The sequence below is a fragment of the Thalassophryne amazonica genome, chromosome 2 (genome assembly GCF_902500255.1).
Source record: "Thalassophryne amazonica chromosome 2, fThaAma1.1, whole genome shotgun sequence".
In the NCBI taxonomy this organism is placed as follows: Eukaryota; Metazoa; Chordata; class Actinopteri; order Batrachoidiformes; family Batrachoididae; genus Thalassophryne; species Thalassophryne amazonica.
Window position 1 is genome coordinate 81,344,003 of NC_047104.1, and position 19,696 is coordinate 81,363,698.

At 43.2% G+C, this 19,696-nt stretch overlaps 1 protein-coding gene across 1 annotated transcript in view; it reads left to right on the forward strand.

Annotated features, from left to right (window-relative positions):
- Positions 1 to 13,421: 13,421 nt before the first annotated feature.
- The window catches only part of tacr2 (tachykinin receptor 2), a 166,907-nt gene continuing 160,632 nt past the window's right edge, over positions 13,422 to 19,696 (forward strand). The window contains 2 exon segments of the mRNA XM_034188456.1: positions 13,422 to 13,604; positions 14,095 to 14,231. Of these exon segments, the coding sequence (XP_034044347.1) occupies positions 14,133 to 14,231 (99 nt within the window). The 5' untranslated portion in view covers positions 13,422 to 13,604; positions 14,095 to 14,132.

Sequence of the window (19,696 nt, forward strand, 5' to 3'; positions counted from 1 at the left end):
CAGTATTTTGAGCTGCTACTATTTTCTCAGTTACATTCATGAACAGACCCAATCGATAATTCAGAGTTTCAATCATTAATGAATTTTTTACCACTCCTATCCAGGGGAACAATGAATGTGCTATTTTATCTCCTACAGACCACAATTTTTGGTCCTTTGGTACATCCGAGCCCCACATGTGATCATGTGGCAACACATCTGGGTATATCGATCTCCTCCGTCTGGTGCTGCCATTCTTCTCTGTGGAGGTCCTTGGCACTACCACATATGTATGGTCAGTCACCTGGGTAGGTGCACACACACCACCCAAATTTGGTGGGAGACTCATGTACAGTCTGGAACCACAAAGCCAATAGATGTCATCATACACCGGAGTACCATTTACAGGTGGTAGCAAAAACTTACTAACATAAGCACATGATTCATCCGTTCCCCATGGACAGGAGCCTGTATAATTACATCCCCGTCCAATGTGATGAAGATAAGTACCATCCACATAATATGTTTTGGTTAGGCTTAAATTATTTGATAAAACATACGTTTGGGTACACAGACGTTTCTTAATTTTACCTACAGTTTTATTCCCTGTCCCGTAAAAGCAAATCGGGAATGGCCGTTGTGATGACAATTTAACGTGATGATATTTTTGCATTTCCCTTCAGTCTAATCAATGGCGCAGCACTTGGGCACGCTTGTACGTCTTCTGTTGAAATCCCTATCATATAAGTGGTTGCACTGAGGCAAGTGGTATTACGTCTTGTCAGATTTGCTGAGAACTATTGCCCCCGAAATACAGTTTGATTATGCATCCGTATGATAAGACATTCTGTCACCCTAGCAGGGTACGTCAGAGCTGGGTGTGTTGAGGATATAGGCATTTGCGAACAAACATAACAATTAGTAACGTAATTCCATAGCCAATAAATGAACATATCTGTACCACATATTAGTATGGTATATATGAGGGTGTCCATCTGTCTCATTCACATTATGAATAAACCTCTTCTGACGTTGCTTCCGTTGTTCTCTGGCTCGGTCCACAGTGAGCTGCAATTCTTGGGTCAACCACCAGGCCAGGAATCCAAGGAGCACGAAACACACTAAGATCACAACGCAACCAGCTGCCCTACCAACAGTCCGGCAGCGGCGGCGCTGAGCACGCCGCTCCGGGGTCTGCTGTAGTTCAGTCATGATTGCTAGGATACAGTGGTGTTAACCAACCTCACCTAATAGTGCAAGGATCTCCCTGCTTCACTGGCGTTGAGACAATCTATTGCTAATTAAATAGAATCCCTTTGTAGCCAGACTTCCCCTTACACTGTGGAGGCAGCCAACACCCGCTGTATCTTACAGTGACTTAGATGTATCCATGTTGATCTCTCCGCTATCTTTACTGCAGTTGGTGTTGTTAACAGCACTTGGTATGGACCTTCCCAACGAGGACTGGACCAGTTCTTCCTCTTAATCACTCTGATGAACACCCAGTCTCCTGGCTGGACTACTGGAAGGCCGTCCTGTGGGAGATCAAAATTATTCGGCAGTAAATGTGTTTGAGTTATCTCTTTCTGTGTTAATGTCTTTTTCATAAAATCTGCTAATGTTTGTTCCTCATCTGCTGTTTTAGTATCCATGTCAAAAATTGGTAGACGATATGGTCGTCCATAAAGTATCTCAAATTGTGTTAAACCTGATGGTGTTGGTGTTATTCTCATATACAATTTTACTAGGTCCAAACATTCAATCCAGGTTCGTTTTGTCTCTTCCATACATTTCCTTAGTCTTATTTTTATTGTGCCATTTGTCCTTTCCACTAATCCTGCACTTTGTGGGTGGTAAGCACAATGATGTTTTAACTTAATTTTCATGTGTTCTGCTACTCTTTGTACAACTTCATTTACAAAATGTGTTCCATTATCACTGTACAATGTCTCTGGTATTCCATAATATGGAATAATTGTCTTACACAATGCTTTTGCTACTGTTAAAGCATCTGCTTTTTGTGATGGAACAATTTCTACCCATTTTGAAAAGGCATCAATTAATACTAGACAGTACTGATAAGGTCCACATCGATTTAGTTCAATAAAGTCCATATGAACAATTTGAAAAGGATACTGTGGTTTTGGGAATTGCCCTCTCCGGGGTCTTATATTTCCCTGTGGGTTGTGTTTCAATCAGGTAACAAAATACAAAATTTTTTTGAGTATAAATTAAATCCATAGGTAGTAAAGTATTGGTCTACCATATATACCATCCCCCCTGTCGACACATGCGTTAACCCATGCGTCGCAATTGCAGCTGCTTTGAATAAGCTTTTGGGTAGGATGGGTTTGTTATGTACACAATAAAGTCCTTTGGGGTTTGGGGTTGCCCCATTTTTCAACCACAAATGTCGTTCCTGCGCTGGTGCCTGTTTTTGCATATCCAATAAAAGGTCAGAATCTATTAATGGTTCATTGTCTATCTGAACTGTGTAAATAGAAGAAGTACCATATCGACCAGCTGCTGCTTCTTTTGCTATTTTGTCTGCCAGGCAGTTTCCTCTGGAGACAAAATCTGTACCTCTGGTGTGGGCTGCGCATTTACATAATGCCAGGTGTGATGGTAATGTCACTGCTTCTAGCAAATTTGTGAGTAAGCCTGCATGTGTCACTGGTTTCCCTGTAGAGGTTATCATACCTCTTTGTTGCCATTGTTTTGCAAAGAACCAAATTGTTGAAAATGCATATTGACTATCTGTATAGACTGTCAGTTTCTGTCCTTTAGCCAAGATACAAGCTCTGGTTAATGCAATGAGTTCTGCAGCTTGGGCTGATTTAAAATGATCAATCTGTTTTGCTTCAATAACAGTATTTGGTAATTGAACAACAGTATAGCCTGTTAATGTCTGTCCTTTCTGATCTTTGAAACATGAGCCATCCACAAAGTAATGTAGTCCATCTGTAATGGTTCGTCTGTTAAGTCTGGTCGAGGTAATTGTTGTTTCTGTGTGTCTGCCAAACAATCATGCGGTTCACCGTCTGTCTCAGTAGGTAGGAGCGTGGCGGGATTCAAGGTGTTGCATCTTTCAATGGTAATGTGTGGCTGAGACAATAGCATTGCTGTATAAGCTATCTGTCTAGCAGGCGATAAGAATGTATCCAAACGTTTGGAATAATAGCCAACTGGTTTATTTTTATTACCATGTTGTTGTAGCAAGACTGCACACATGAATCCCTGTTTTGTGTCCACCATGAGAGTGAATGGCTTGGCATAATTGGGCAGAGATAATACTGTGGAACTCACAAGTTCTTGTTTAAGAGCTGTAAACTGTTCTTCAGCTTCTTTATTCCACTGTATTTTGTCACTCATAGCCATTGGTATAGAATGTATTAAATCCTGCAATTTCTGCACCTTCTCTGCATAACATGGAATCCAGGCTCTGCAATAATTACAGATACCTAAGAAAGTCATCATTTCCTTTTTTGTTGACGGTTTAGGCGCTTTGAGAATAGCGTGCTTTCGATCGTCTTGTATTCGTTTCCCCTCAGCTGATAGGACGTGGCCTAAATAAGTCACTTGTGGTTGCACAAACTGCAACTTTTCCTTTTTAATTTTACTTCCTGTTTCTGCCAAATGTTGCAAAAGCATCATAGTACATTTTGTACAGCTGTCTTTTGTCTTTCCTGCCACCAAAATGTCATCTACATACACTAAGATTTGTGAATCTTCTGGTGGAGTAAATGAAGATAAGCAACAATTTACTGCTTGTGTAAAAATGGTCGGACTGTCAGCAAAACCTTGAGGGAGTCTTGTATATGTATATCTTTTCCCTTTAAATGTAAAAGCAAACCAAAATTGAGAGTCTGGATGAACAGGTACTGAGAAAATGCATTACTGATGTCTATGACAGAGAAGTACATGAAGGACTTAAGGACTTAATCTATTTAGCAGCGTATGTGGGTATGGTACCAGAGGGGCACTAGTTTTTACTGCAGCATTTACTGCACGTAGGTCTTGTACCATTCGCCAATTCTGATTGTCCGCTTTTTTCACAGGATATATTGGAGTGTTACAGGATGCATCTAAACATTCCCTGATGACTCCTGCTTCCAGTAATTCTGCAATAACCGGTTCAATTCCTTTTTCTGCTTCAGGTTTTAATGGATATTGTTTGATCCGTGGTCTCCAATCAGATCGTGGCTTAATTTTGACTGGCGGAATATTTTTCAACAGTCCTACATCTGTGGGTGCATTCACCCAGAGATGAGGAGGCAGTTTGGCCAATAAAGTCTCATCTTCCTGTGTCAACAACACAGATGTTGTTAAATTTCAATCGTCCAGATCTACTTCATGTATCACCGGTGTCGTCCAAGCACTTACAAACATGTATTTCCGATACAAGCCTGCAGATGGACTGAAATCCCACACCGACACTGCATCTGCTTCGTGCCAATCAGTTGCTTCCTCAGCTATTTTAGCAATTCCTCCAAGGTCCTTCCAGGACTGAGTGTCTGCCCTTGTCAGTGAAATATGCGGCACAGCCTCAGGTTTTCCTCTGTACCATTTGTCTGCACTTTGGGTCAGCACTACACTACACACAGAGGTGGTTTTTCTGTCTGTGTATAGGTGTGCTACTGTCTGTAATTCTGATGGAATTTTCAGAAATCCTGCTCCATACCTTTCATCCTTTCGTGGAGTGAATAGCATAGTTATGTGTAGATCTTTTGGTGACATCATTACTACGTGTTCTCTGTTTTCAAAGGTCGTCAGACCTTCCTCTAATAATTGTTCAGTTTGTCTCAACTCCGACAGATCCAAAGAGTACTGCCAGGCCTGGGCCAAATTTGTATATACAGTAGTGGGCTGCCTCACAGCTCTCATACCACCTACTGTTGGCGTGACTCCTATAGATAAGGCAGTCATCAAATCTCGTCTCAGTAAATTTACTGGACAATGGGGTGAATAAACCACAGAGACACAAGCAGTTTGGTTCGTTTCAGGATCTTCAAAATTGACAAACTTCAATATTTTCTCTGAATTCACCTGTCCATTTGCAGATTTTACCCAAACGACTTCTTTTGCAAATTTAGTTCCGGGACGTCTGTCTGTTATCACTGTCCTACATGCTCCTGTGTCACAGAGAAAATCCATGTCCTGTCCATTTACCTTAGAGTCACCACAGGTCTTTCTTTCAGAAGTGGTAATGACCATGCTCCATGAATATCCCCTGTGATTGTTATCTGTTTTTTCTGGTAACTCATCAATGTTGTCACTTATTGGTGTGTTTGTTGTTACGTCCAGTCACTCTTGACTTTTTCCCCATTTTCTCCTTCTTTTCTTGCTTTCCTGTTACCCTTTTTATTTGCTGCTGCTGCTGTAAGTTTTAACACCAAACCTTCACAATCTGGCATAACCAATTTACCTGAAAAGCCATATTTCTTTTTCCATTTAGTTATGTACTTCAGATGGATTTTGGATTGCGTTTGTGCATGTATTTTTCGTCGCCCTGAAATAGGGGCTTATTTTCTGTTCATGTGTTTCCCATATTGTTCACCTATTCCCCTTCACTCTGCAAAGTTCAGGTCAAGCTTCTACCCCATGGGGCGGACCTTCCTTGGAATCCCCCTCTTTGCAGACTTGTCGGGAATATGTGAGTGTGGTGCGTATGGACTTAAAATGACCTACTTTGCAGACAACGGCTCCACTTTTATCCCCTGATAAAATGGGATATCAAGCTGTCCGTGCTTCAGTCACTCACAGTCTCATTCTTTTATTATTACTAAGGAATACTCAGTCAAACAATACCACACATACAGTCCGACACTGTCACACACACACACACACTCCCACAACCGCTCCAACTCTCACACATATACAAAATAAATTACAGATTTCATCAATGATTGCAATTACAGACAAGCCCTCATCTTAAAAAAAAAAAAAATAATAATAATAAATCATTTTATATCAAGACATAAATAACACAACAAAATCCTTACAACAAAACAACAAAAACAGAATTTTCTCTCATTCATACCACAAACACACTTAGTTTCACTTTTGCAATAATCAATTAATTCGCGTCTCTCTAACTGCTTCTCCTGAAATTTATTCTTACTCCTCCTGTATTTCTCAGCCGGATGGGGACTCGAACCCCTCCGCCACCTGTGCCGGCAGGACCGGAGACTCTAACTCCCTCCCCCACACTTTATTCCGGATGGGGACTCGAACCCCTCCGCCAAATGTGCCGGCAGGACCGGAGACTCTAACTCCCTCCCCCGCACTTTATTCTGGATGGGGACTCGAACCCCTCCTCAACATATTTTCCTCACAGGCAGGCAGTAATTACTTACGTTAATTTGTTGCGCCCCTCATTTGGTTCAGAGGCGTCGTCAGTCTACTGCGGCGAGCGGAGGTGGACGTCTATAGTCACCGGCCCGACGGAGAATTCACTCCTCAGGACTTTTCTTCGATCCCTCTAGTGGAATCGGCTGTGCACAGTCTGTGGCGTGTCTTCCTCCGTTCGCTCAAGAAGATCTGTCGACGCCCCACGTTGGGCGCCAAGAAAAAACTGTTGGGTTTGCACCCTGTTTTTAAAGAAATGAGAGGCACAAACACTGAAAAGAAACCAGTCAGAGAGAGACAAATATATATATATATTTTTTGCTCTGCGCAGAGGAGGAGAACAAGCAAAGCTCTCCTAAAATCCCCTCCTCTGGCCCAGCCTTTTATTTAGTTCATCAACATGAGAAAAAACAAACAAGGACAGTCGGGAGAGGTTACACATGATTCATGTCTGCAAGAGGGTGATAGCAAAGCAAGGTAACGGCTGAAACCTTCCATTCCTGCAACATGAGCCTTGTGGCTCGTCAAAGCAGGATAAGGCACTTATGCAAAATGAAAAATAGTTTGCTCAATCATGAAGAATGCAGACAACAAGTCTTTCTTTCTAAAACCTCCTCTTCTCACAAAGAGGAAAAACAATAAGCATAAACTAAAGAAAATAAATGATAATAAGAGCATGAACTATATAAAATCCTTGACAGTGTTGCTCAGAGGTACAGTCAAGGAGACAATTTATTTATTTATCCTTTATTTAACCAGGTTAGTCCCACTGAGATCGATATCTCTTTTGCAAGGGAGACCTGGACAATTACAGTTGTATATAAAAATTTGGGCACTATTGATGATTTCCATGATTTTCCTTTATAAATCATTGGTTGTTTGGATCAGCAATTTCAATTAAATATATCATATGGCAGACAAACAGTGATATTTGAGAAGTGAAATGAAGTTTATAGGATTTTACAGAAAGAGTGCAATAATTCTTTAAACAAAATTAGGCATGTGCATAAATTTGGGCACCCCAACAGAAAAAATACAACCCCAATTATAATGAAGTTTGGACGTTGTGTAAAATGTAAATACAAATGGAATACAGTGATTTGCAAATCCTGTTCAACCAATACTGAATTGAATACACCACAAAGACAACATATTTAATGTTCAAACTGATAAACCTTATTGTTTATGTGCAAATATTTGCTCATTTTGAAATGGATGCCTGCAACACATTTCAAAAAAGCTAGGACAGTGATATGTTTACCACTGTGTTTTTATTTACATTTTACACAACGTCCCAACTTCATTGGAATTGGAGTTGTACATCAGTATTTAGTAGATCCCCCTTGTGCAGAAGTTACAGCCTCTAAATGTTTCCTATATCTTCCAATGAGAGTCTTGATTCTGGTTGAAGGTATTTTGGACCATTCTTCTTTACAAAACATCTCAGGTTTGTTGGTTTCCGAGCATGGACAGCCCGCTAAAAAAATCACACCACAGATTTTCAATAATATTCAGGCCTGGGGACTGAGATGGCCATTCCAGAATGTTGTACTTGTTCCTCTGCATAAATGCCTTAGTAGATTTTGAGCAGTGTTTAGGGTCGTTGTCTTGTTGAAAGATCCAGCCCCGGCGTAACTTCAACTTTTTCAATGATTCATGAACATTGTTCTCAAGAATCTGCTGATATTGACTGGAATCCATGTGACCCTCAACTTTAACAAGATTCCCAGGACCTGCACTGGCCACACAGCCACACAGCATGATGGAACCACCTCCAAATTTTACTGTAGGTAGCAAGTTTTTTTCTTGGAATGCTGTGTTCTTTTTCAGCCATGCATACTGCCCCTTGTTATGTCCAAATAACTCAGTTTTAGTTTCATCAGTCCACAGCACCTTATTCCAAAATTAAGGTGGCTTGTCCAAATGTGCTTTAGCATACCTCAAGCGACTGTGTTTGTGGTGTGTATGCAAAAAAGGCTTCCTGTGCATTACAGCATCTCTTTGTACGAAGTGCGCTGTATAGTTGAACGATGCACAGAGACACTATCTGCAGCAAGATCATGTTGTAGGTCTTTGGAGCAGGTCTGTGTGTTTACTATGACTGTTCTCACCATCCTTCTCTTCAGCTTATCCGAGATTTTTCTTGGCCTGCCACTTCGGACCTTAACTAGTACTGTGCCTGCGGTCTTCCATTTCCTCACTATGTACCTCACAGTAAAAACTGACAGCTGACATCTCTGAGATACCTTTTTGTTTCCTTGAACAGTCTTTGTTTTCAGGTCATTTGAGAGGTGTTTAGAGGCTCCCATGTTGCCACTCATTAGAAGAGATTCAAAGAGGGGAAACATTTGCAGATGGCCACCTTAAATACCCTTTCTCATGATTGGATACACCTGTGTAAGGAGGTCAAGGGTCAATGAGCTTACCAAACCAATTTTGTGTTCCAATAATTAGTGCTAAATGTATTCAAATCAATAAAATGACAAGGGTGCCCAAATTTATGCACCTGCCTAATTTTGTTTAAATAATTATTGCACACTTTCTGTAAATACTAGAAACTTCATTTCACTTCTCAAATATCAGTATGTTCTTCTGCTATATGATATATTTAACTGAAATTTCTGATCCAGACAACTAATGATTTATAAAGGAAAATCATGAAAATGATCAGGGGTGTCCAAACTTTTGCATACAACTGTATAATGTTTCCAATTCACATAACCTGCATGTCTTTAAATGTGGGAGGAAATCGGAGCACCCGGAGGAAACCCACGCAAACACGGGGAGAACATTCAAATGCCACACAGAAAGGCCAAAGGTGGGAATTGAACCCATGCCCTTGCTGTGGGGCAACAGTGCTAACCTCTAATCCAAAGTAGGTTTTGCATATTTTACGATTTTGGATGAAATGAGATTCAGTTAAATACAGTGAACATGTCAAAATAAAATGTTTGAATGTGAGATGTACAGTTTGGATGTTACAGGCCAAAATTCAGTTTTGCTGCTATAGCTCTGCCTCCACAAGGATTTCTTAGAATTTTTTGTGTCTCAGGTACACACAGTTTTGTACCTGTACTGAAAATGTCACCACAACAGGCTGTACCATCAAAGCTGGAGTATCACATTTAGTCATGGAAAAGATAACCTGAACAAAACCAGTCCGGGTCCCAGCCCTGCTGGTTCTGGGAACAGTGCAGCTGTACGTGTGCAGCTCCCAGCTCCACAAGGCTTCGACCCCTAATGAGATTTATGACTTGATTCGTTTCTTCAGTGAAACAATCTCATATTTGATTTTCTCTGAGCACAATTTTTTTTAGACTTTTCAGATTAGGGCTGTGCGATTTAATCAAAAAGTCGTATAATGATGATTAGAGTCGATTTCAAAAGGTTTCTTTTGCAAATCAGTTTTAAACAAACATAAGTTGGTGGTATCAATGTGTCATGGAAATGCTAAAACTAGATAGATAGATAGATAGATAGATAGATAGATAGATAGATAGATAGATAGATAGATAGATAGATAGATAGATAGATAGATTATTCAATATTCTACAGTAAATAACTGTGTAAACAGGAGATGTGGGATTGAAATAATAGTAAAAATTGTGCTTTCTGAGGGAAAATATACTATCCTATAAAATGTATTATATTATACGTAGATAAAGTGATATAGTAATTTAATCTCCTGTTTTGGGTTTAGGGTGGTTTATGGCCATTGCTCCTTCTTTTCTTGTCGCAGCAGCTCACAAGCCTTGCTGCTGTGTTTGCACATTATTGTACTTCACCCAACAGATACAGAAGTGTGTTAATGTTGGTCATGCTCTCAAAGTCTTTTTGGGTGTTTGTGATCTGGGAGAAGTATGTGTCTCTGATGTCTTGGTATAGCTGGCAGATGGTTAGGAAGTGTAGCTTGGTCTCCACCCCCTGTTGTGAGCAGTGGGTGCACAGTCTGTTTTCTCGGCAAGACTGTGCTCACTGAGTCTGTAAATGGTCAAGGATTTCCTGAGCTTTGGGTTGACATACGAGGTCTGTTAGAAAAGTATCCGACCTTTTTATTTTTTTCAAAAACCATATGGATTTGAATCACGTGTGATTGCATCAGACAAGCTTGAACCTTCATGCGCATGCGTGAGTTTTTTCACGCCTGTCGGTTGCGTCATTCGCCTGTGAGCAGGCTTTGTGTGAGCACTGGTCCACCCTCTCGTCGTTTTTTTATTGCGAATAAATGTCTGAACGATTTGGAGCTTTGCTGCATCAATTTTTTTCCAGAAACTGTGAGAGACCTCCAGGTGGACACCGTTCGGAAAATTAATATGGCTTTCAAGGATGATTTTATGGGGATTATACAGATTAAGGAGTGTTACTGCCACTTTAAGGATGGCCCACAACTGCTGAGAGCGCGGCGCGCTCCCAGCGCCGATCGACATGCTCAGACCTCGCTGAAACAACCAGATCATTTTCAGCGTGAAGGCTTTGTTGATCTGGGACCTCGTCTGACTTTCACAAAAAGGCAGAAGTCGTGGACATCAGCACTTTTTCGGCACATTCCACTGTTACAGGAGTTTTTTTTATGGAAAGAAAAGTGGAGGGACGCGCCACGGAGCCGTTCATTACGCGGCACAAAACCACCTCCGTGTTGGTCTCACAGGACGGCTTTCAGGTGGATTTCAGATAGATTTCGGTTGCTTTTCAGTCGTGTGATTATCCGATTGTGATTGTGCATGAGCTGGACATGCCCCAACATGTCCTGGAAGGCTTCATCACGGCGTTGCTTTGCGCCATGCGGCTCCACCACGACGCGCGGAATTCCGCTCCTCTTTCTATGACAAAAACTCCTGTAACAGTGGAATGTGCCATTCATTTCTAAACTGGAAGCTGTCTTGATCCGGTATGTCTTCTGACTAGCACAGGAATTGTGAAAAGACATGGACATCAGCACATTAAGACAGACGTGCGGAGGAGTCGATCGGTGCTGGGAGCGCGCCGCGCTCTCAGCAGTTGTGGGCCGTCCTTAAAGTGGCAGTAACACTCCTTAATCTGTATAATCCCTATAAAATCGTCCCTGAAAGCCATATTAATTTTCCGAACGGTGTCCACCTGGAGGTCTCTCACAGTTTCTGGAAAAAATTGATGCAGCAAAGCTCCAAATCGTTCAGACATTTATTCGCAATAAAAAAATGACGAGAGGGGTGGAACAGTGCTCACACAAAGCCTGCTCACAGGCTTTGTGCTCGCAACCGACAGGCGTGAAAAAACTCACGCATGCGCACGAAGGTTCAAGCTTGGCTGATGCAATCACACGTGATTCAAATCCATATGGTTTTGGAAAAAATAAAAAGGTTGGATACTTTTCTAACAGACCTCGTACAGTGCTCAGATATTCTGCCACGGAGTACTGTCTGTTTAGGGACAAATAGCATTACAATTTACTCTGGGTTTTAGGTTGATTTTTTTTTTTTAAATGCTTCATACAGTTTTCTTTTTGTTTTCTTAGAATTTGGTTTAGTCTAATAGGGTTTGTGTTTGGTGGCTGTGCTTGTGTTTGTGTAAAGAGTCCCAGAACCAGCTACCTGAGGGGACATCTCTCTACAGTCTCTCTGTGGATCAAGGCTTTGTTATGGAGCATATTGGGGTCGCTATTTTTAAGGTAGTCATAAAATTGAACTGCTCTCTTTTGAACTTTAATAATTAGTGGTTGTAGTATCGTCCTAATTCTCCTCTGCATGCATTGTTTGGTGTTTTCCATTGGATGCAGAGGATGGATTTTAAAAATTCTGCATGCAGAGTCCCAGTTTGGTGTTTGTCCCATTTTGCAAAATCTTGGTTGCCGAGCGGGTCCCAGACCTTGCAACCATAAAGAGAAATGGGTTCCATGATGGAATCCAATATTTTGAGCCAGATTTGAATTGGGATTTCTACTTTGTTCTTTTTGATGGCATAAAAATCCCTTCTTGCCTTGTCTCTCAGGTCATTTATGGCTTTGTTGAAATTGCCTGTGGTGCTGATGTTTATTCCGAGATAGTTGTGGGTTTTTTGTGTTCTAGTTCCGTGTTATCCAGGAAGAAATTATATTTGTGTGACTGGAGGCTGGGTCCTTTTTGGAATATCATAATTTTCATCTTGGTTAGATTCACTGCCAAGGCCCAGGTTTGGAAGAAATTGTGTAGACGTTCAAGTTGTTGTTGTAGCTCTTCTTTGGTTGGAGACAGCAGTACCAGGTCATCAGTGAAAAACAGGCATTTGATATCTGTGTCCACTAGAGTGATGCCAGGTGCTGCAGACTGTTCTAATGATTTGGCCAATTCATTAATGTATATCTTGAAGAGGGTTGGGCTCAAACTGCATCCCTGTCTAACCCCCTGCTTTGGGAAAAGAAGTCTGTGTTTTTGTCAGTCTTTATGGCACACTTGTTGTTTGTGTACATTGACTTTATGCTATCATATGTTTTTCCTCCAACCTCACATTCCAACAGTTTGTGCCAAATTGAATCAAATGCTTTTTTGAAATCTACAAAACAGGACAATAGTTTGCCTTTATTTCTGTTTATTTGTTTGTCAATCAGGGGTCTGTTGTATGGTAATTTGGTAAAAAAAGAAACAATTTGGGATTTGCTCAGGATATTGTTTTCCATAAGGACGTGTAGGAGTCTGTGGTTGATCATCATGCAGAAGATTTTCCAGAGGTTGCTGTTGACACAGACTCCACAGTAGTTATTGGATTACCAGTTACTTTATTAGTTACATTCAACAGCTGCTGACAAGTTGTCCGCAGCTGCTAATGAAGTAACTGTATTACGTAACAAAGTAACTTTTCAGAATTACTGTGGCAACACTGCTCCCCAGTCTCTTCCTTCTTTGATTGCTGTTAGCTTGGTGGATGGTACTTCAAGTTCTCTATAGTTTACAGGGAAGCTGGATGGACCATCTCCTCTGTGCCATGTCTCCTGTAGGACAATGATGTCTGTGTTTGCAATTTCTTTGGTGACGTCTGGGTTCTCTTCCTCTCTCTGTCTCTCTGTACGTTGCACAGCTTCAGGCACACATCCACTTGGCCGTCCGTGTGTGTGTGTGAGTGAGAGAGAGAGAGAGAGAGAGAGAGAGAGAGAGAGAGAGAGAGAGAGAGAGAGAGAGAGAGAGAGAGAGAGAGAGAGAGAGAGAGAGAGAGAGATATGTCTTGACGGATCACAGAATGGTCTTTTTGTTGCTCTCTGTGACTCAGAATGAGTGTTATTTTTGGATATTATCTGCAGTGGACTGGACAAACTGATTGATGAACAGCTCCAATGTTCAGGTAATCCAACAGGAAAAAAGATAAATTGCGTATTTCACATCTTTCCTCAGTGTTCATGCGAGTCATTCTGTAGATCCATCTTTTGTGTGCCGTTTATTTTGTTGCTGTGGAGCCAGACATGCCCTGAAGTCTGCTTGCTGGTTTCATGAATGTGAATTGCTTTCACTGTTATTTTTCACACTCAAAGTCAAATATCTGTGAAATCACAAGTAGACTGTAACTGTGCTGTCACCACACTGTGATACTTACCATATTACTTACCATAATACTGGAATGAATATTCTTAACTCTTGTGATCCTTGTGCTGCCAAAGGGATTTACACACTTAAATACTTGCATTTAAAGACAAGTTTCAAAGATTAAAAAAACAATACTGTAAGATGCACGAAACAGTGCTGTGGCACCAGGTATGTTTGGAGAGAAATGTGTGATTGTGCATTGTTTTGCAGTTTTTAGGCAGAGTTTTTTTCTCAGCAGGTGAACAGGAGAGGCTGAACAGCTAAGTGAGCAGAGACATGGAGCAGAGCACTTCAATGCCGCTGACAGTGACCGCTGACTGGCTGGAGGACGGAAACGACACAGCTGGGAATCAGTTCCAACAGCCCTACTGGCAGGTGCAGGAAATGTTACAGATTAGATTTGGGACAGATAAGGTGATAGCTTGGAATATATGAGTCCTGTTATCCTGCCTTCCTTATGCGCACTGTACACGAAGACAGTAAGCTCAACACCTTCCGCTCATCACGACTCTGGACACTAGGATGACTTCTCATACCCAGGTTTAATGACCACTGAAAGGGTGAAACTGAAGGAATACAAAAAAATACAAGAAAGAAATTACATGAATTAAATGATCCTTTAAATTTAGATACACAGAGATAGATCTACTTATTAAACATAATAATCAAGTAACTCTGACAGTCTGCTTCACTCTGTCACAACTCTATATAATTATTGTTCAAAGAACAGCCTTCCACCTGAAGTGCCGTTGTAATCAGCACAGCAAAACAAATTACTCAAAATGGCCACAACATGGCAGCATAAGACCACAAATGAAAAGCATGACTCAATGCTAACCTGCATGCAGCCAAACATAAATCTTTTACACTGTAAACCATAACTTTTTATCACAAAATAAACCACCATGACATTATTAAACATAAAAGAAAGCTACATACCCACGATGCCACGAACTGCACAAGATGTAAGTAGTAGTTTAGGAACACAGGAGGAGTGAACGAAGCAGCGTTCACTAGTTGGCTTTCTTTCTGAGTCTCATCACATGACCTACTCAGACTTTCTTAAAGAAACAGCTCACTGAACAGAACCAACTGAATTATCTTAGAAATAAACACACACTTGTTGTGTGGGCCGCTGAAGAGGAGGTACTGCTGGCCCACCACCACCAGTCGGCGCCCTGCTTGGAGTGCGGGCTTCAAGCATGAGAGGGCACCGAGATAGAGAGTGACAGCTGTCACTCGTTTACACCAGCTGTCACCAATCACCACCATCTCTACAAAAGCCAGATCATTACTCCACCTCCTCGCCGAGAAATCAACTACCGTCGAAGGTAATTCTCTGCATTTCATACTTTCTGAAGACTAATTATTGTTCTGTGTGCAGCCGTATTCCTGAAGTCTGTAATTGGATTGGCGTGCAGTGAGAGTCTGTGACGTCTTCGCCTCTCACTCCATCCAAGGAGCAACTGTCAGGAGCTGCACGGGTGATTCTGTATCGGAGGTGGAGGTTTTCCCTCCGCGAAGACCTGTAGAAGAAGGATTACTGGGTGTGTGGATACACACTCACCATAACTGTTTTGTCATCTTCTGCCAGCAGTACCAGGGTCTGCAACAGAAGACGGTGACCACCTGGGGACTCAGGACTTGGCGGCTCCGGTGTTCTTCAGGCCGTTGGTGGTGGAAGCTGTGTGGGTCCCGGCTCTCCAATCGCCAGAGGTCTCCTATCTTCGAGCCTGCCCGCACGTCACCTTGTGTACAATTGGCATGATGATGGCAGCGACCTCTGCCATTAGTGTAGTGAGGGCTTCGGGGGTGAGTCTTGAAGTTCCAAGCCGGAGGAACATGGAATCCAGGATCCTTCGTGCTACTCCAATCATCCTCTCCCATGAGCCACCCATATGGGAGGCGTGTGGAACATTGAACTTCCAAGCACATCCTTGGTCCAAGAGAAATTTTCCAACTGAAGCTTTATCATTGTTTGAGGGGATCTTTAGCTCCTTATATGCGCTGATGAAGTTAGTTCCTCGATCTGAACGGATGAGCTTCACAGGGCCTCTAACAGCGAGGAAACGCCTAAGGGCATTGATGAAGCTTGAGGTGTCTAGGGACTCAATGACTTTGATGTGGACAGATCGCACACTCATGCAGGTAAATAACACTGCCCACCGTTTACTCTGAGCATAGCCGCCCCTCGTGCGGCGTGAAGACACAGCCCATGGACCAAACACATCTATGCCAACGTTCGTGAATGGAAGTTCAGTAGAGAGGCGGTCTGTTGGGAGATCGGCCATCTTTTGAGTCTGAGGGGTGCCACGTAGTTTGCGGCATATGACGCGCCCATGAATCACACTGCTCACTCGCCTTTTGCCACCGACTATCCAGAAACCAGCAGCGCGTACAGCACCCTCGGTCAACAGTCATCCCTGATGTTGAGTTCTGTCATGGTGATGTCGGATCAAGAGGGTTACTATGTAGTGCTTGCCAGGGATAATGAGAGGGGTTTTCTCCTCATGCGAGAGTTGTGCTTCTCTGATCCGGCCTCCAACTCTCAGAAGGCCATCAGCATCAATGAAGGGATCTAGGGCTTTGAGAGGGCTGTCTTTAAGAAGATTCTCCTTCTTCTGCAGACAGGCGTACTGTTTTGCATAGGTCTCCTCTTGAACAGCGTGAATGATCATTCTTCCAGATTGTGAGAGTTCATCTATGGAGATCATTGTGTGACAGTAATGCCAGCCTTTGCAGCCGCTGGCTTTGGTTGCAGGATTCTTCTGGAACACACGAGCAACATGGGTGAGGCAAGCAACTGCTTGGGTCAAGGTCTTCCAGCTTGAAAACTTGGAGATGCGCTGTGACCCAAGTCATTTGTTTGACATTATTGTGCTCATCGCAGACACCAAGGGACGGATGTCTGGATCTGATGAAGGGTTCACCAGCTCGAAGGTGTCTTGTCCAAGATTGATTTTAAGGGGCTCTTTCAGGAATGGAGGTCCACCCAGCCAGCTGGTATCTGACAGACGTGCAGCAGTGACAAACCTTGTGGCGATATCTGCCGGATTCAATTCTGTAGGCACATGTTGCCACTGATCGGGGCGAGATGACCTCCTTATCCGTAGAACTCTGTTGCTGACATACACGTAGAAGCGTCTGCTCTCATTCTTAATGTATCCTAATACTACTTTACTGTCGCTGTAAAGGATAGTCTCGTCCAGTTGCACGTCCATCTCTGAGGAGATGAGTTCAGCAAGTTCCACCACAAGAACTGCTGCACAGAGATCAAGTCTTGGCACTGTGTGCTCAGGAAGGGGGGCTAGCTAAGCCTTTCCCATGACAAAGCCCACATGGATGGTGCCCTCTGCATCTGTTAGCCTGAGATATACTACAGCACCTATTGCCTTAGTCGAGGCATCACAAAAGACACATAACTCTCGCCGTGACATTTCTGAGAGAGAGGTGTCTGCGTAGGTCCGAGGTATCTGGAGACTGCTAAGGTCATCCAAAGAGGATCGCCATGTGACCCATGTCTCTTCCATTTCTGGTGGAAGGGGAGAGTCCCAGTCACTGTGGACTTTTGTTAGCTCTCGTAGGATAGCTTTTCCTTGAATGGTGACTGGGGCGATGAACCCTAGAGGATCGTAGATGCTGTTTACAGTCGACAGGACGCCTCGGCGGGTGAAGGGTTTCTTTTCATCCCCTAACTTAAAGATGAAGGTGTCGGACATTAGGTCCCAGGTCCCAGAGCGTCAGAACCAAGATCTAGATCTTTAAAGTCATTAGCATAATCTTGGGATGGGAAGGCCTTCATTATTTCTCTCTTGTTTGAGGCGATTTTATGTAGCCGCAAGTTTGATCCAGAGAGGGTGTCTTGGGTTCTCTTGAGCAGGTCAACTGCTGCTTCAACTGTAGGGAAGGACTTCAAGCCATCGTCCATGACAAACTGTTTGACGTCAGGGTCTCCGACGTCTGTACTCTGTCGAAGGCAGTAGATGGCCACTGCGGAGGAGGGGCTATTGCCAAAGACATGGATCCTCCTATGGTACTTGATGATGTCTTTGGATGGGTCATTGTCCTGGAACCACAGGAACCTCAGGAAGTCGCGGTCCTCTTCCCTGACGAGGAAGCAGTAGAACATCTGTTCGATGTCCGCTGTTACTGCCACAGCTTCCTTCCGGAACCTGAGGAGTACCCCAAGCAGGCTGTTGTTGAGGTCGGGCCTGGTCAGCAAGACATTGTTTAGTGAGACACCTCCGTACTGAGTGCTTGAGTCAAACACCACACGGATGCTTCCAGGCTTCCTCGGGTGATACACACCAAAGGTTGTCATGTACCAGCGCTCTTCAACTTCCTTCAGAGGAGGTGCCACTTCTGCATGATTGTTCTGAAACACCTTTTCCATGAATGTGAGGAAATGCTGTTTCAATACTGGTTTCCTTTCGAGGCTCCCTCTGAGTGATGAAAGTCGATTTAAGGCCTGAACTTGTTGTCAGGGAGGCGACGCCTTGGTGACTTGAATGGCAGCAGAGCTACCCAGCTGTTGTCCTTGTCTCTTTTTAAGTTGTCTTTCATGATTTTCAGGAATGAGATGTTGTCAATGGATGAAGCCACCTTGTTATCATCCCTTGTTTGCTGAAACACTGTAGAGCCTAACTGCTCTGCTTCTCCACTGTAGAGAAATTTCCTTGTTGTCTGTAGCTTAGGATGGGCGGTGCTTTGAAACTGACTGTACCTCTCTTTCACCTGCAGGACGTTGGGGCAGGGTTCAAAGATGGAGGGACGTTTCTGCTCTGTCATTCTGGTATAAAGGGTGTTCACGGTCTCAGGCTTGTGGACACCTCCCAAGCAGACGGTACCAACTATCACCCACCCCAGGTCGAGTTTCTGTGCATAGGGGGCATCTCGAGGGCCATTCAACTGCTTGCAAACCTTGTGGGCTGCGATGATGTCTCGCCCTAGGAGAAGCATAATGGGTGCGCTTTGTTCAAGCTCTGGGATGAGATGACAATTGACTTCAGGTGAGGGTGGTTGGATGCAGCATTGGGAGTAGGGATCTCTGACCTATTATTAGGGATGTCATTGCATTCAACCAGACTTGGTAGAAGAAGACTGACTTTCCCATCCATAGATTCGATCTGATAACCTGAAGCTCTCCTTCCCATGGTCTCTGTCACTCCTGAACAGGTACGGAGAGAGTAAGGAGCAGGAGAGCTTTGAATACTGAATATATCGAAGAACTCAGACCGAGCCAAGGATCTGTTGCTGTGTTCGTCAATGATCGCGTAGACCTTTGTTGCTTTCTCACGATGATTAACGGGGTAGACTTTAACCAGAAAGATTTTAGAGCATGATCTGTCACTCTGATCACCACCACAGACTGTAATGCAGCTGCTTGCAACTTCTGAAGAAGCTGGCTCCCCGCCATGCTTTGTAGAGGGGAGAGGCTCCTCGGCCTGTGGAGCTGGTCCAGGGTGAAGGGCGGAGTTGTGTTTCTCACTCCCACATTCAGTGCATGTGGCTATATACTTGCAGTCCCTAGCCACGTGTTTTGTAGATGTGCAGCATTTAAAGCAGATCTTGTGCTCTTTAAGAAATTCTTTCCTCTCCTCTATGGGTTTCTCTCGGAAAGCCTGATATTTCTGCAGTAGGTGGGGCCTTTTGTGAATGGGGCAGTGACGATCTGGGTTCTCAGCTCCAGCACTGTGTTCTGTAGAAGAGACGTCTGAGTGTTTTAAAGATCTTGTCTGATTTTGAGGTGTCGGCTTGGCCAGTGAAGCTGAAGCTAGGGTCGTTCCTAATTTTAGCCTGATGGAAGATGAAGTCCACGAAAACTTCAAACGGAGGAAATG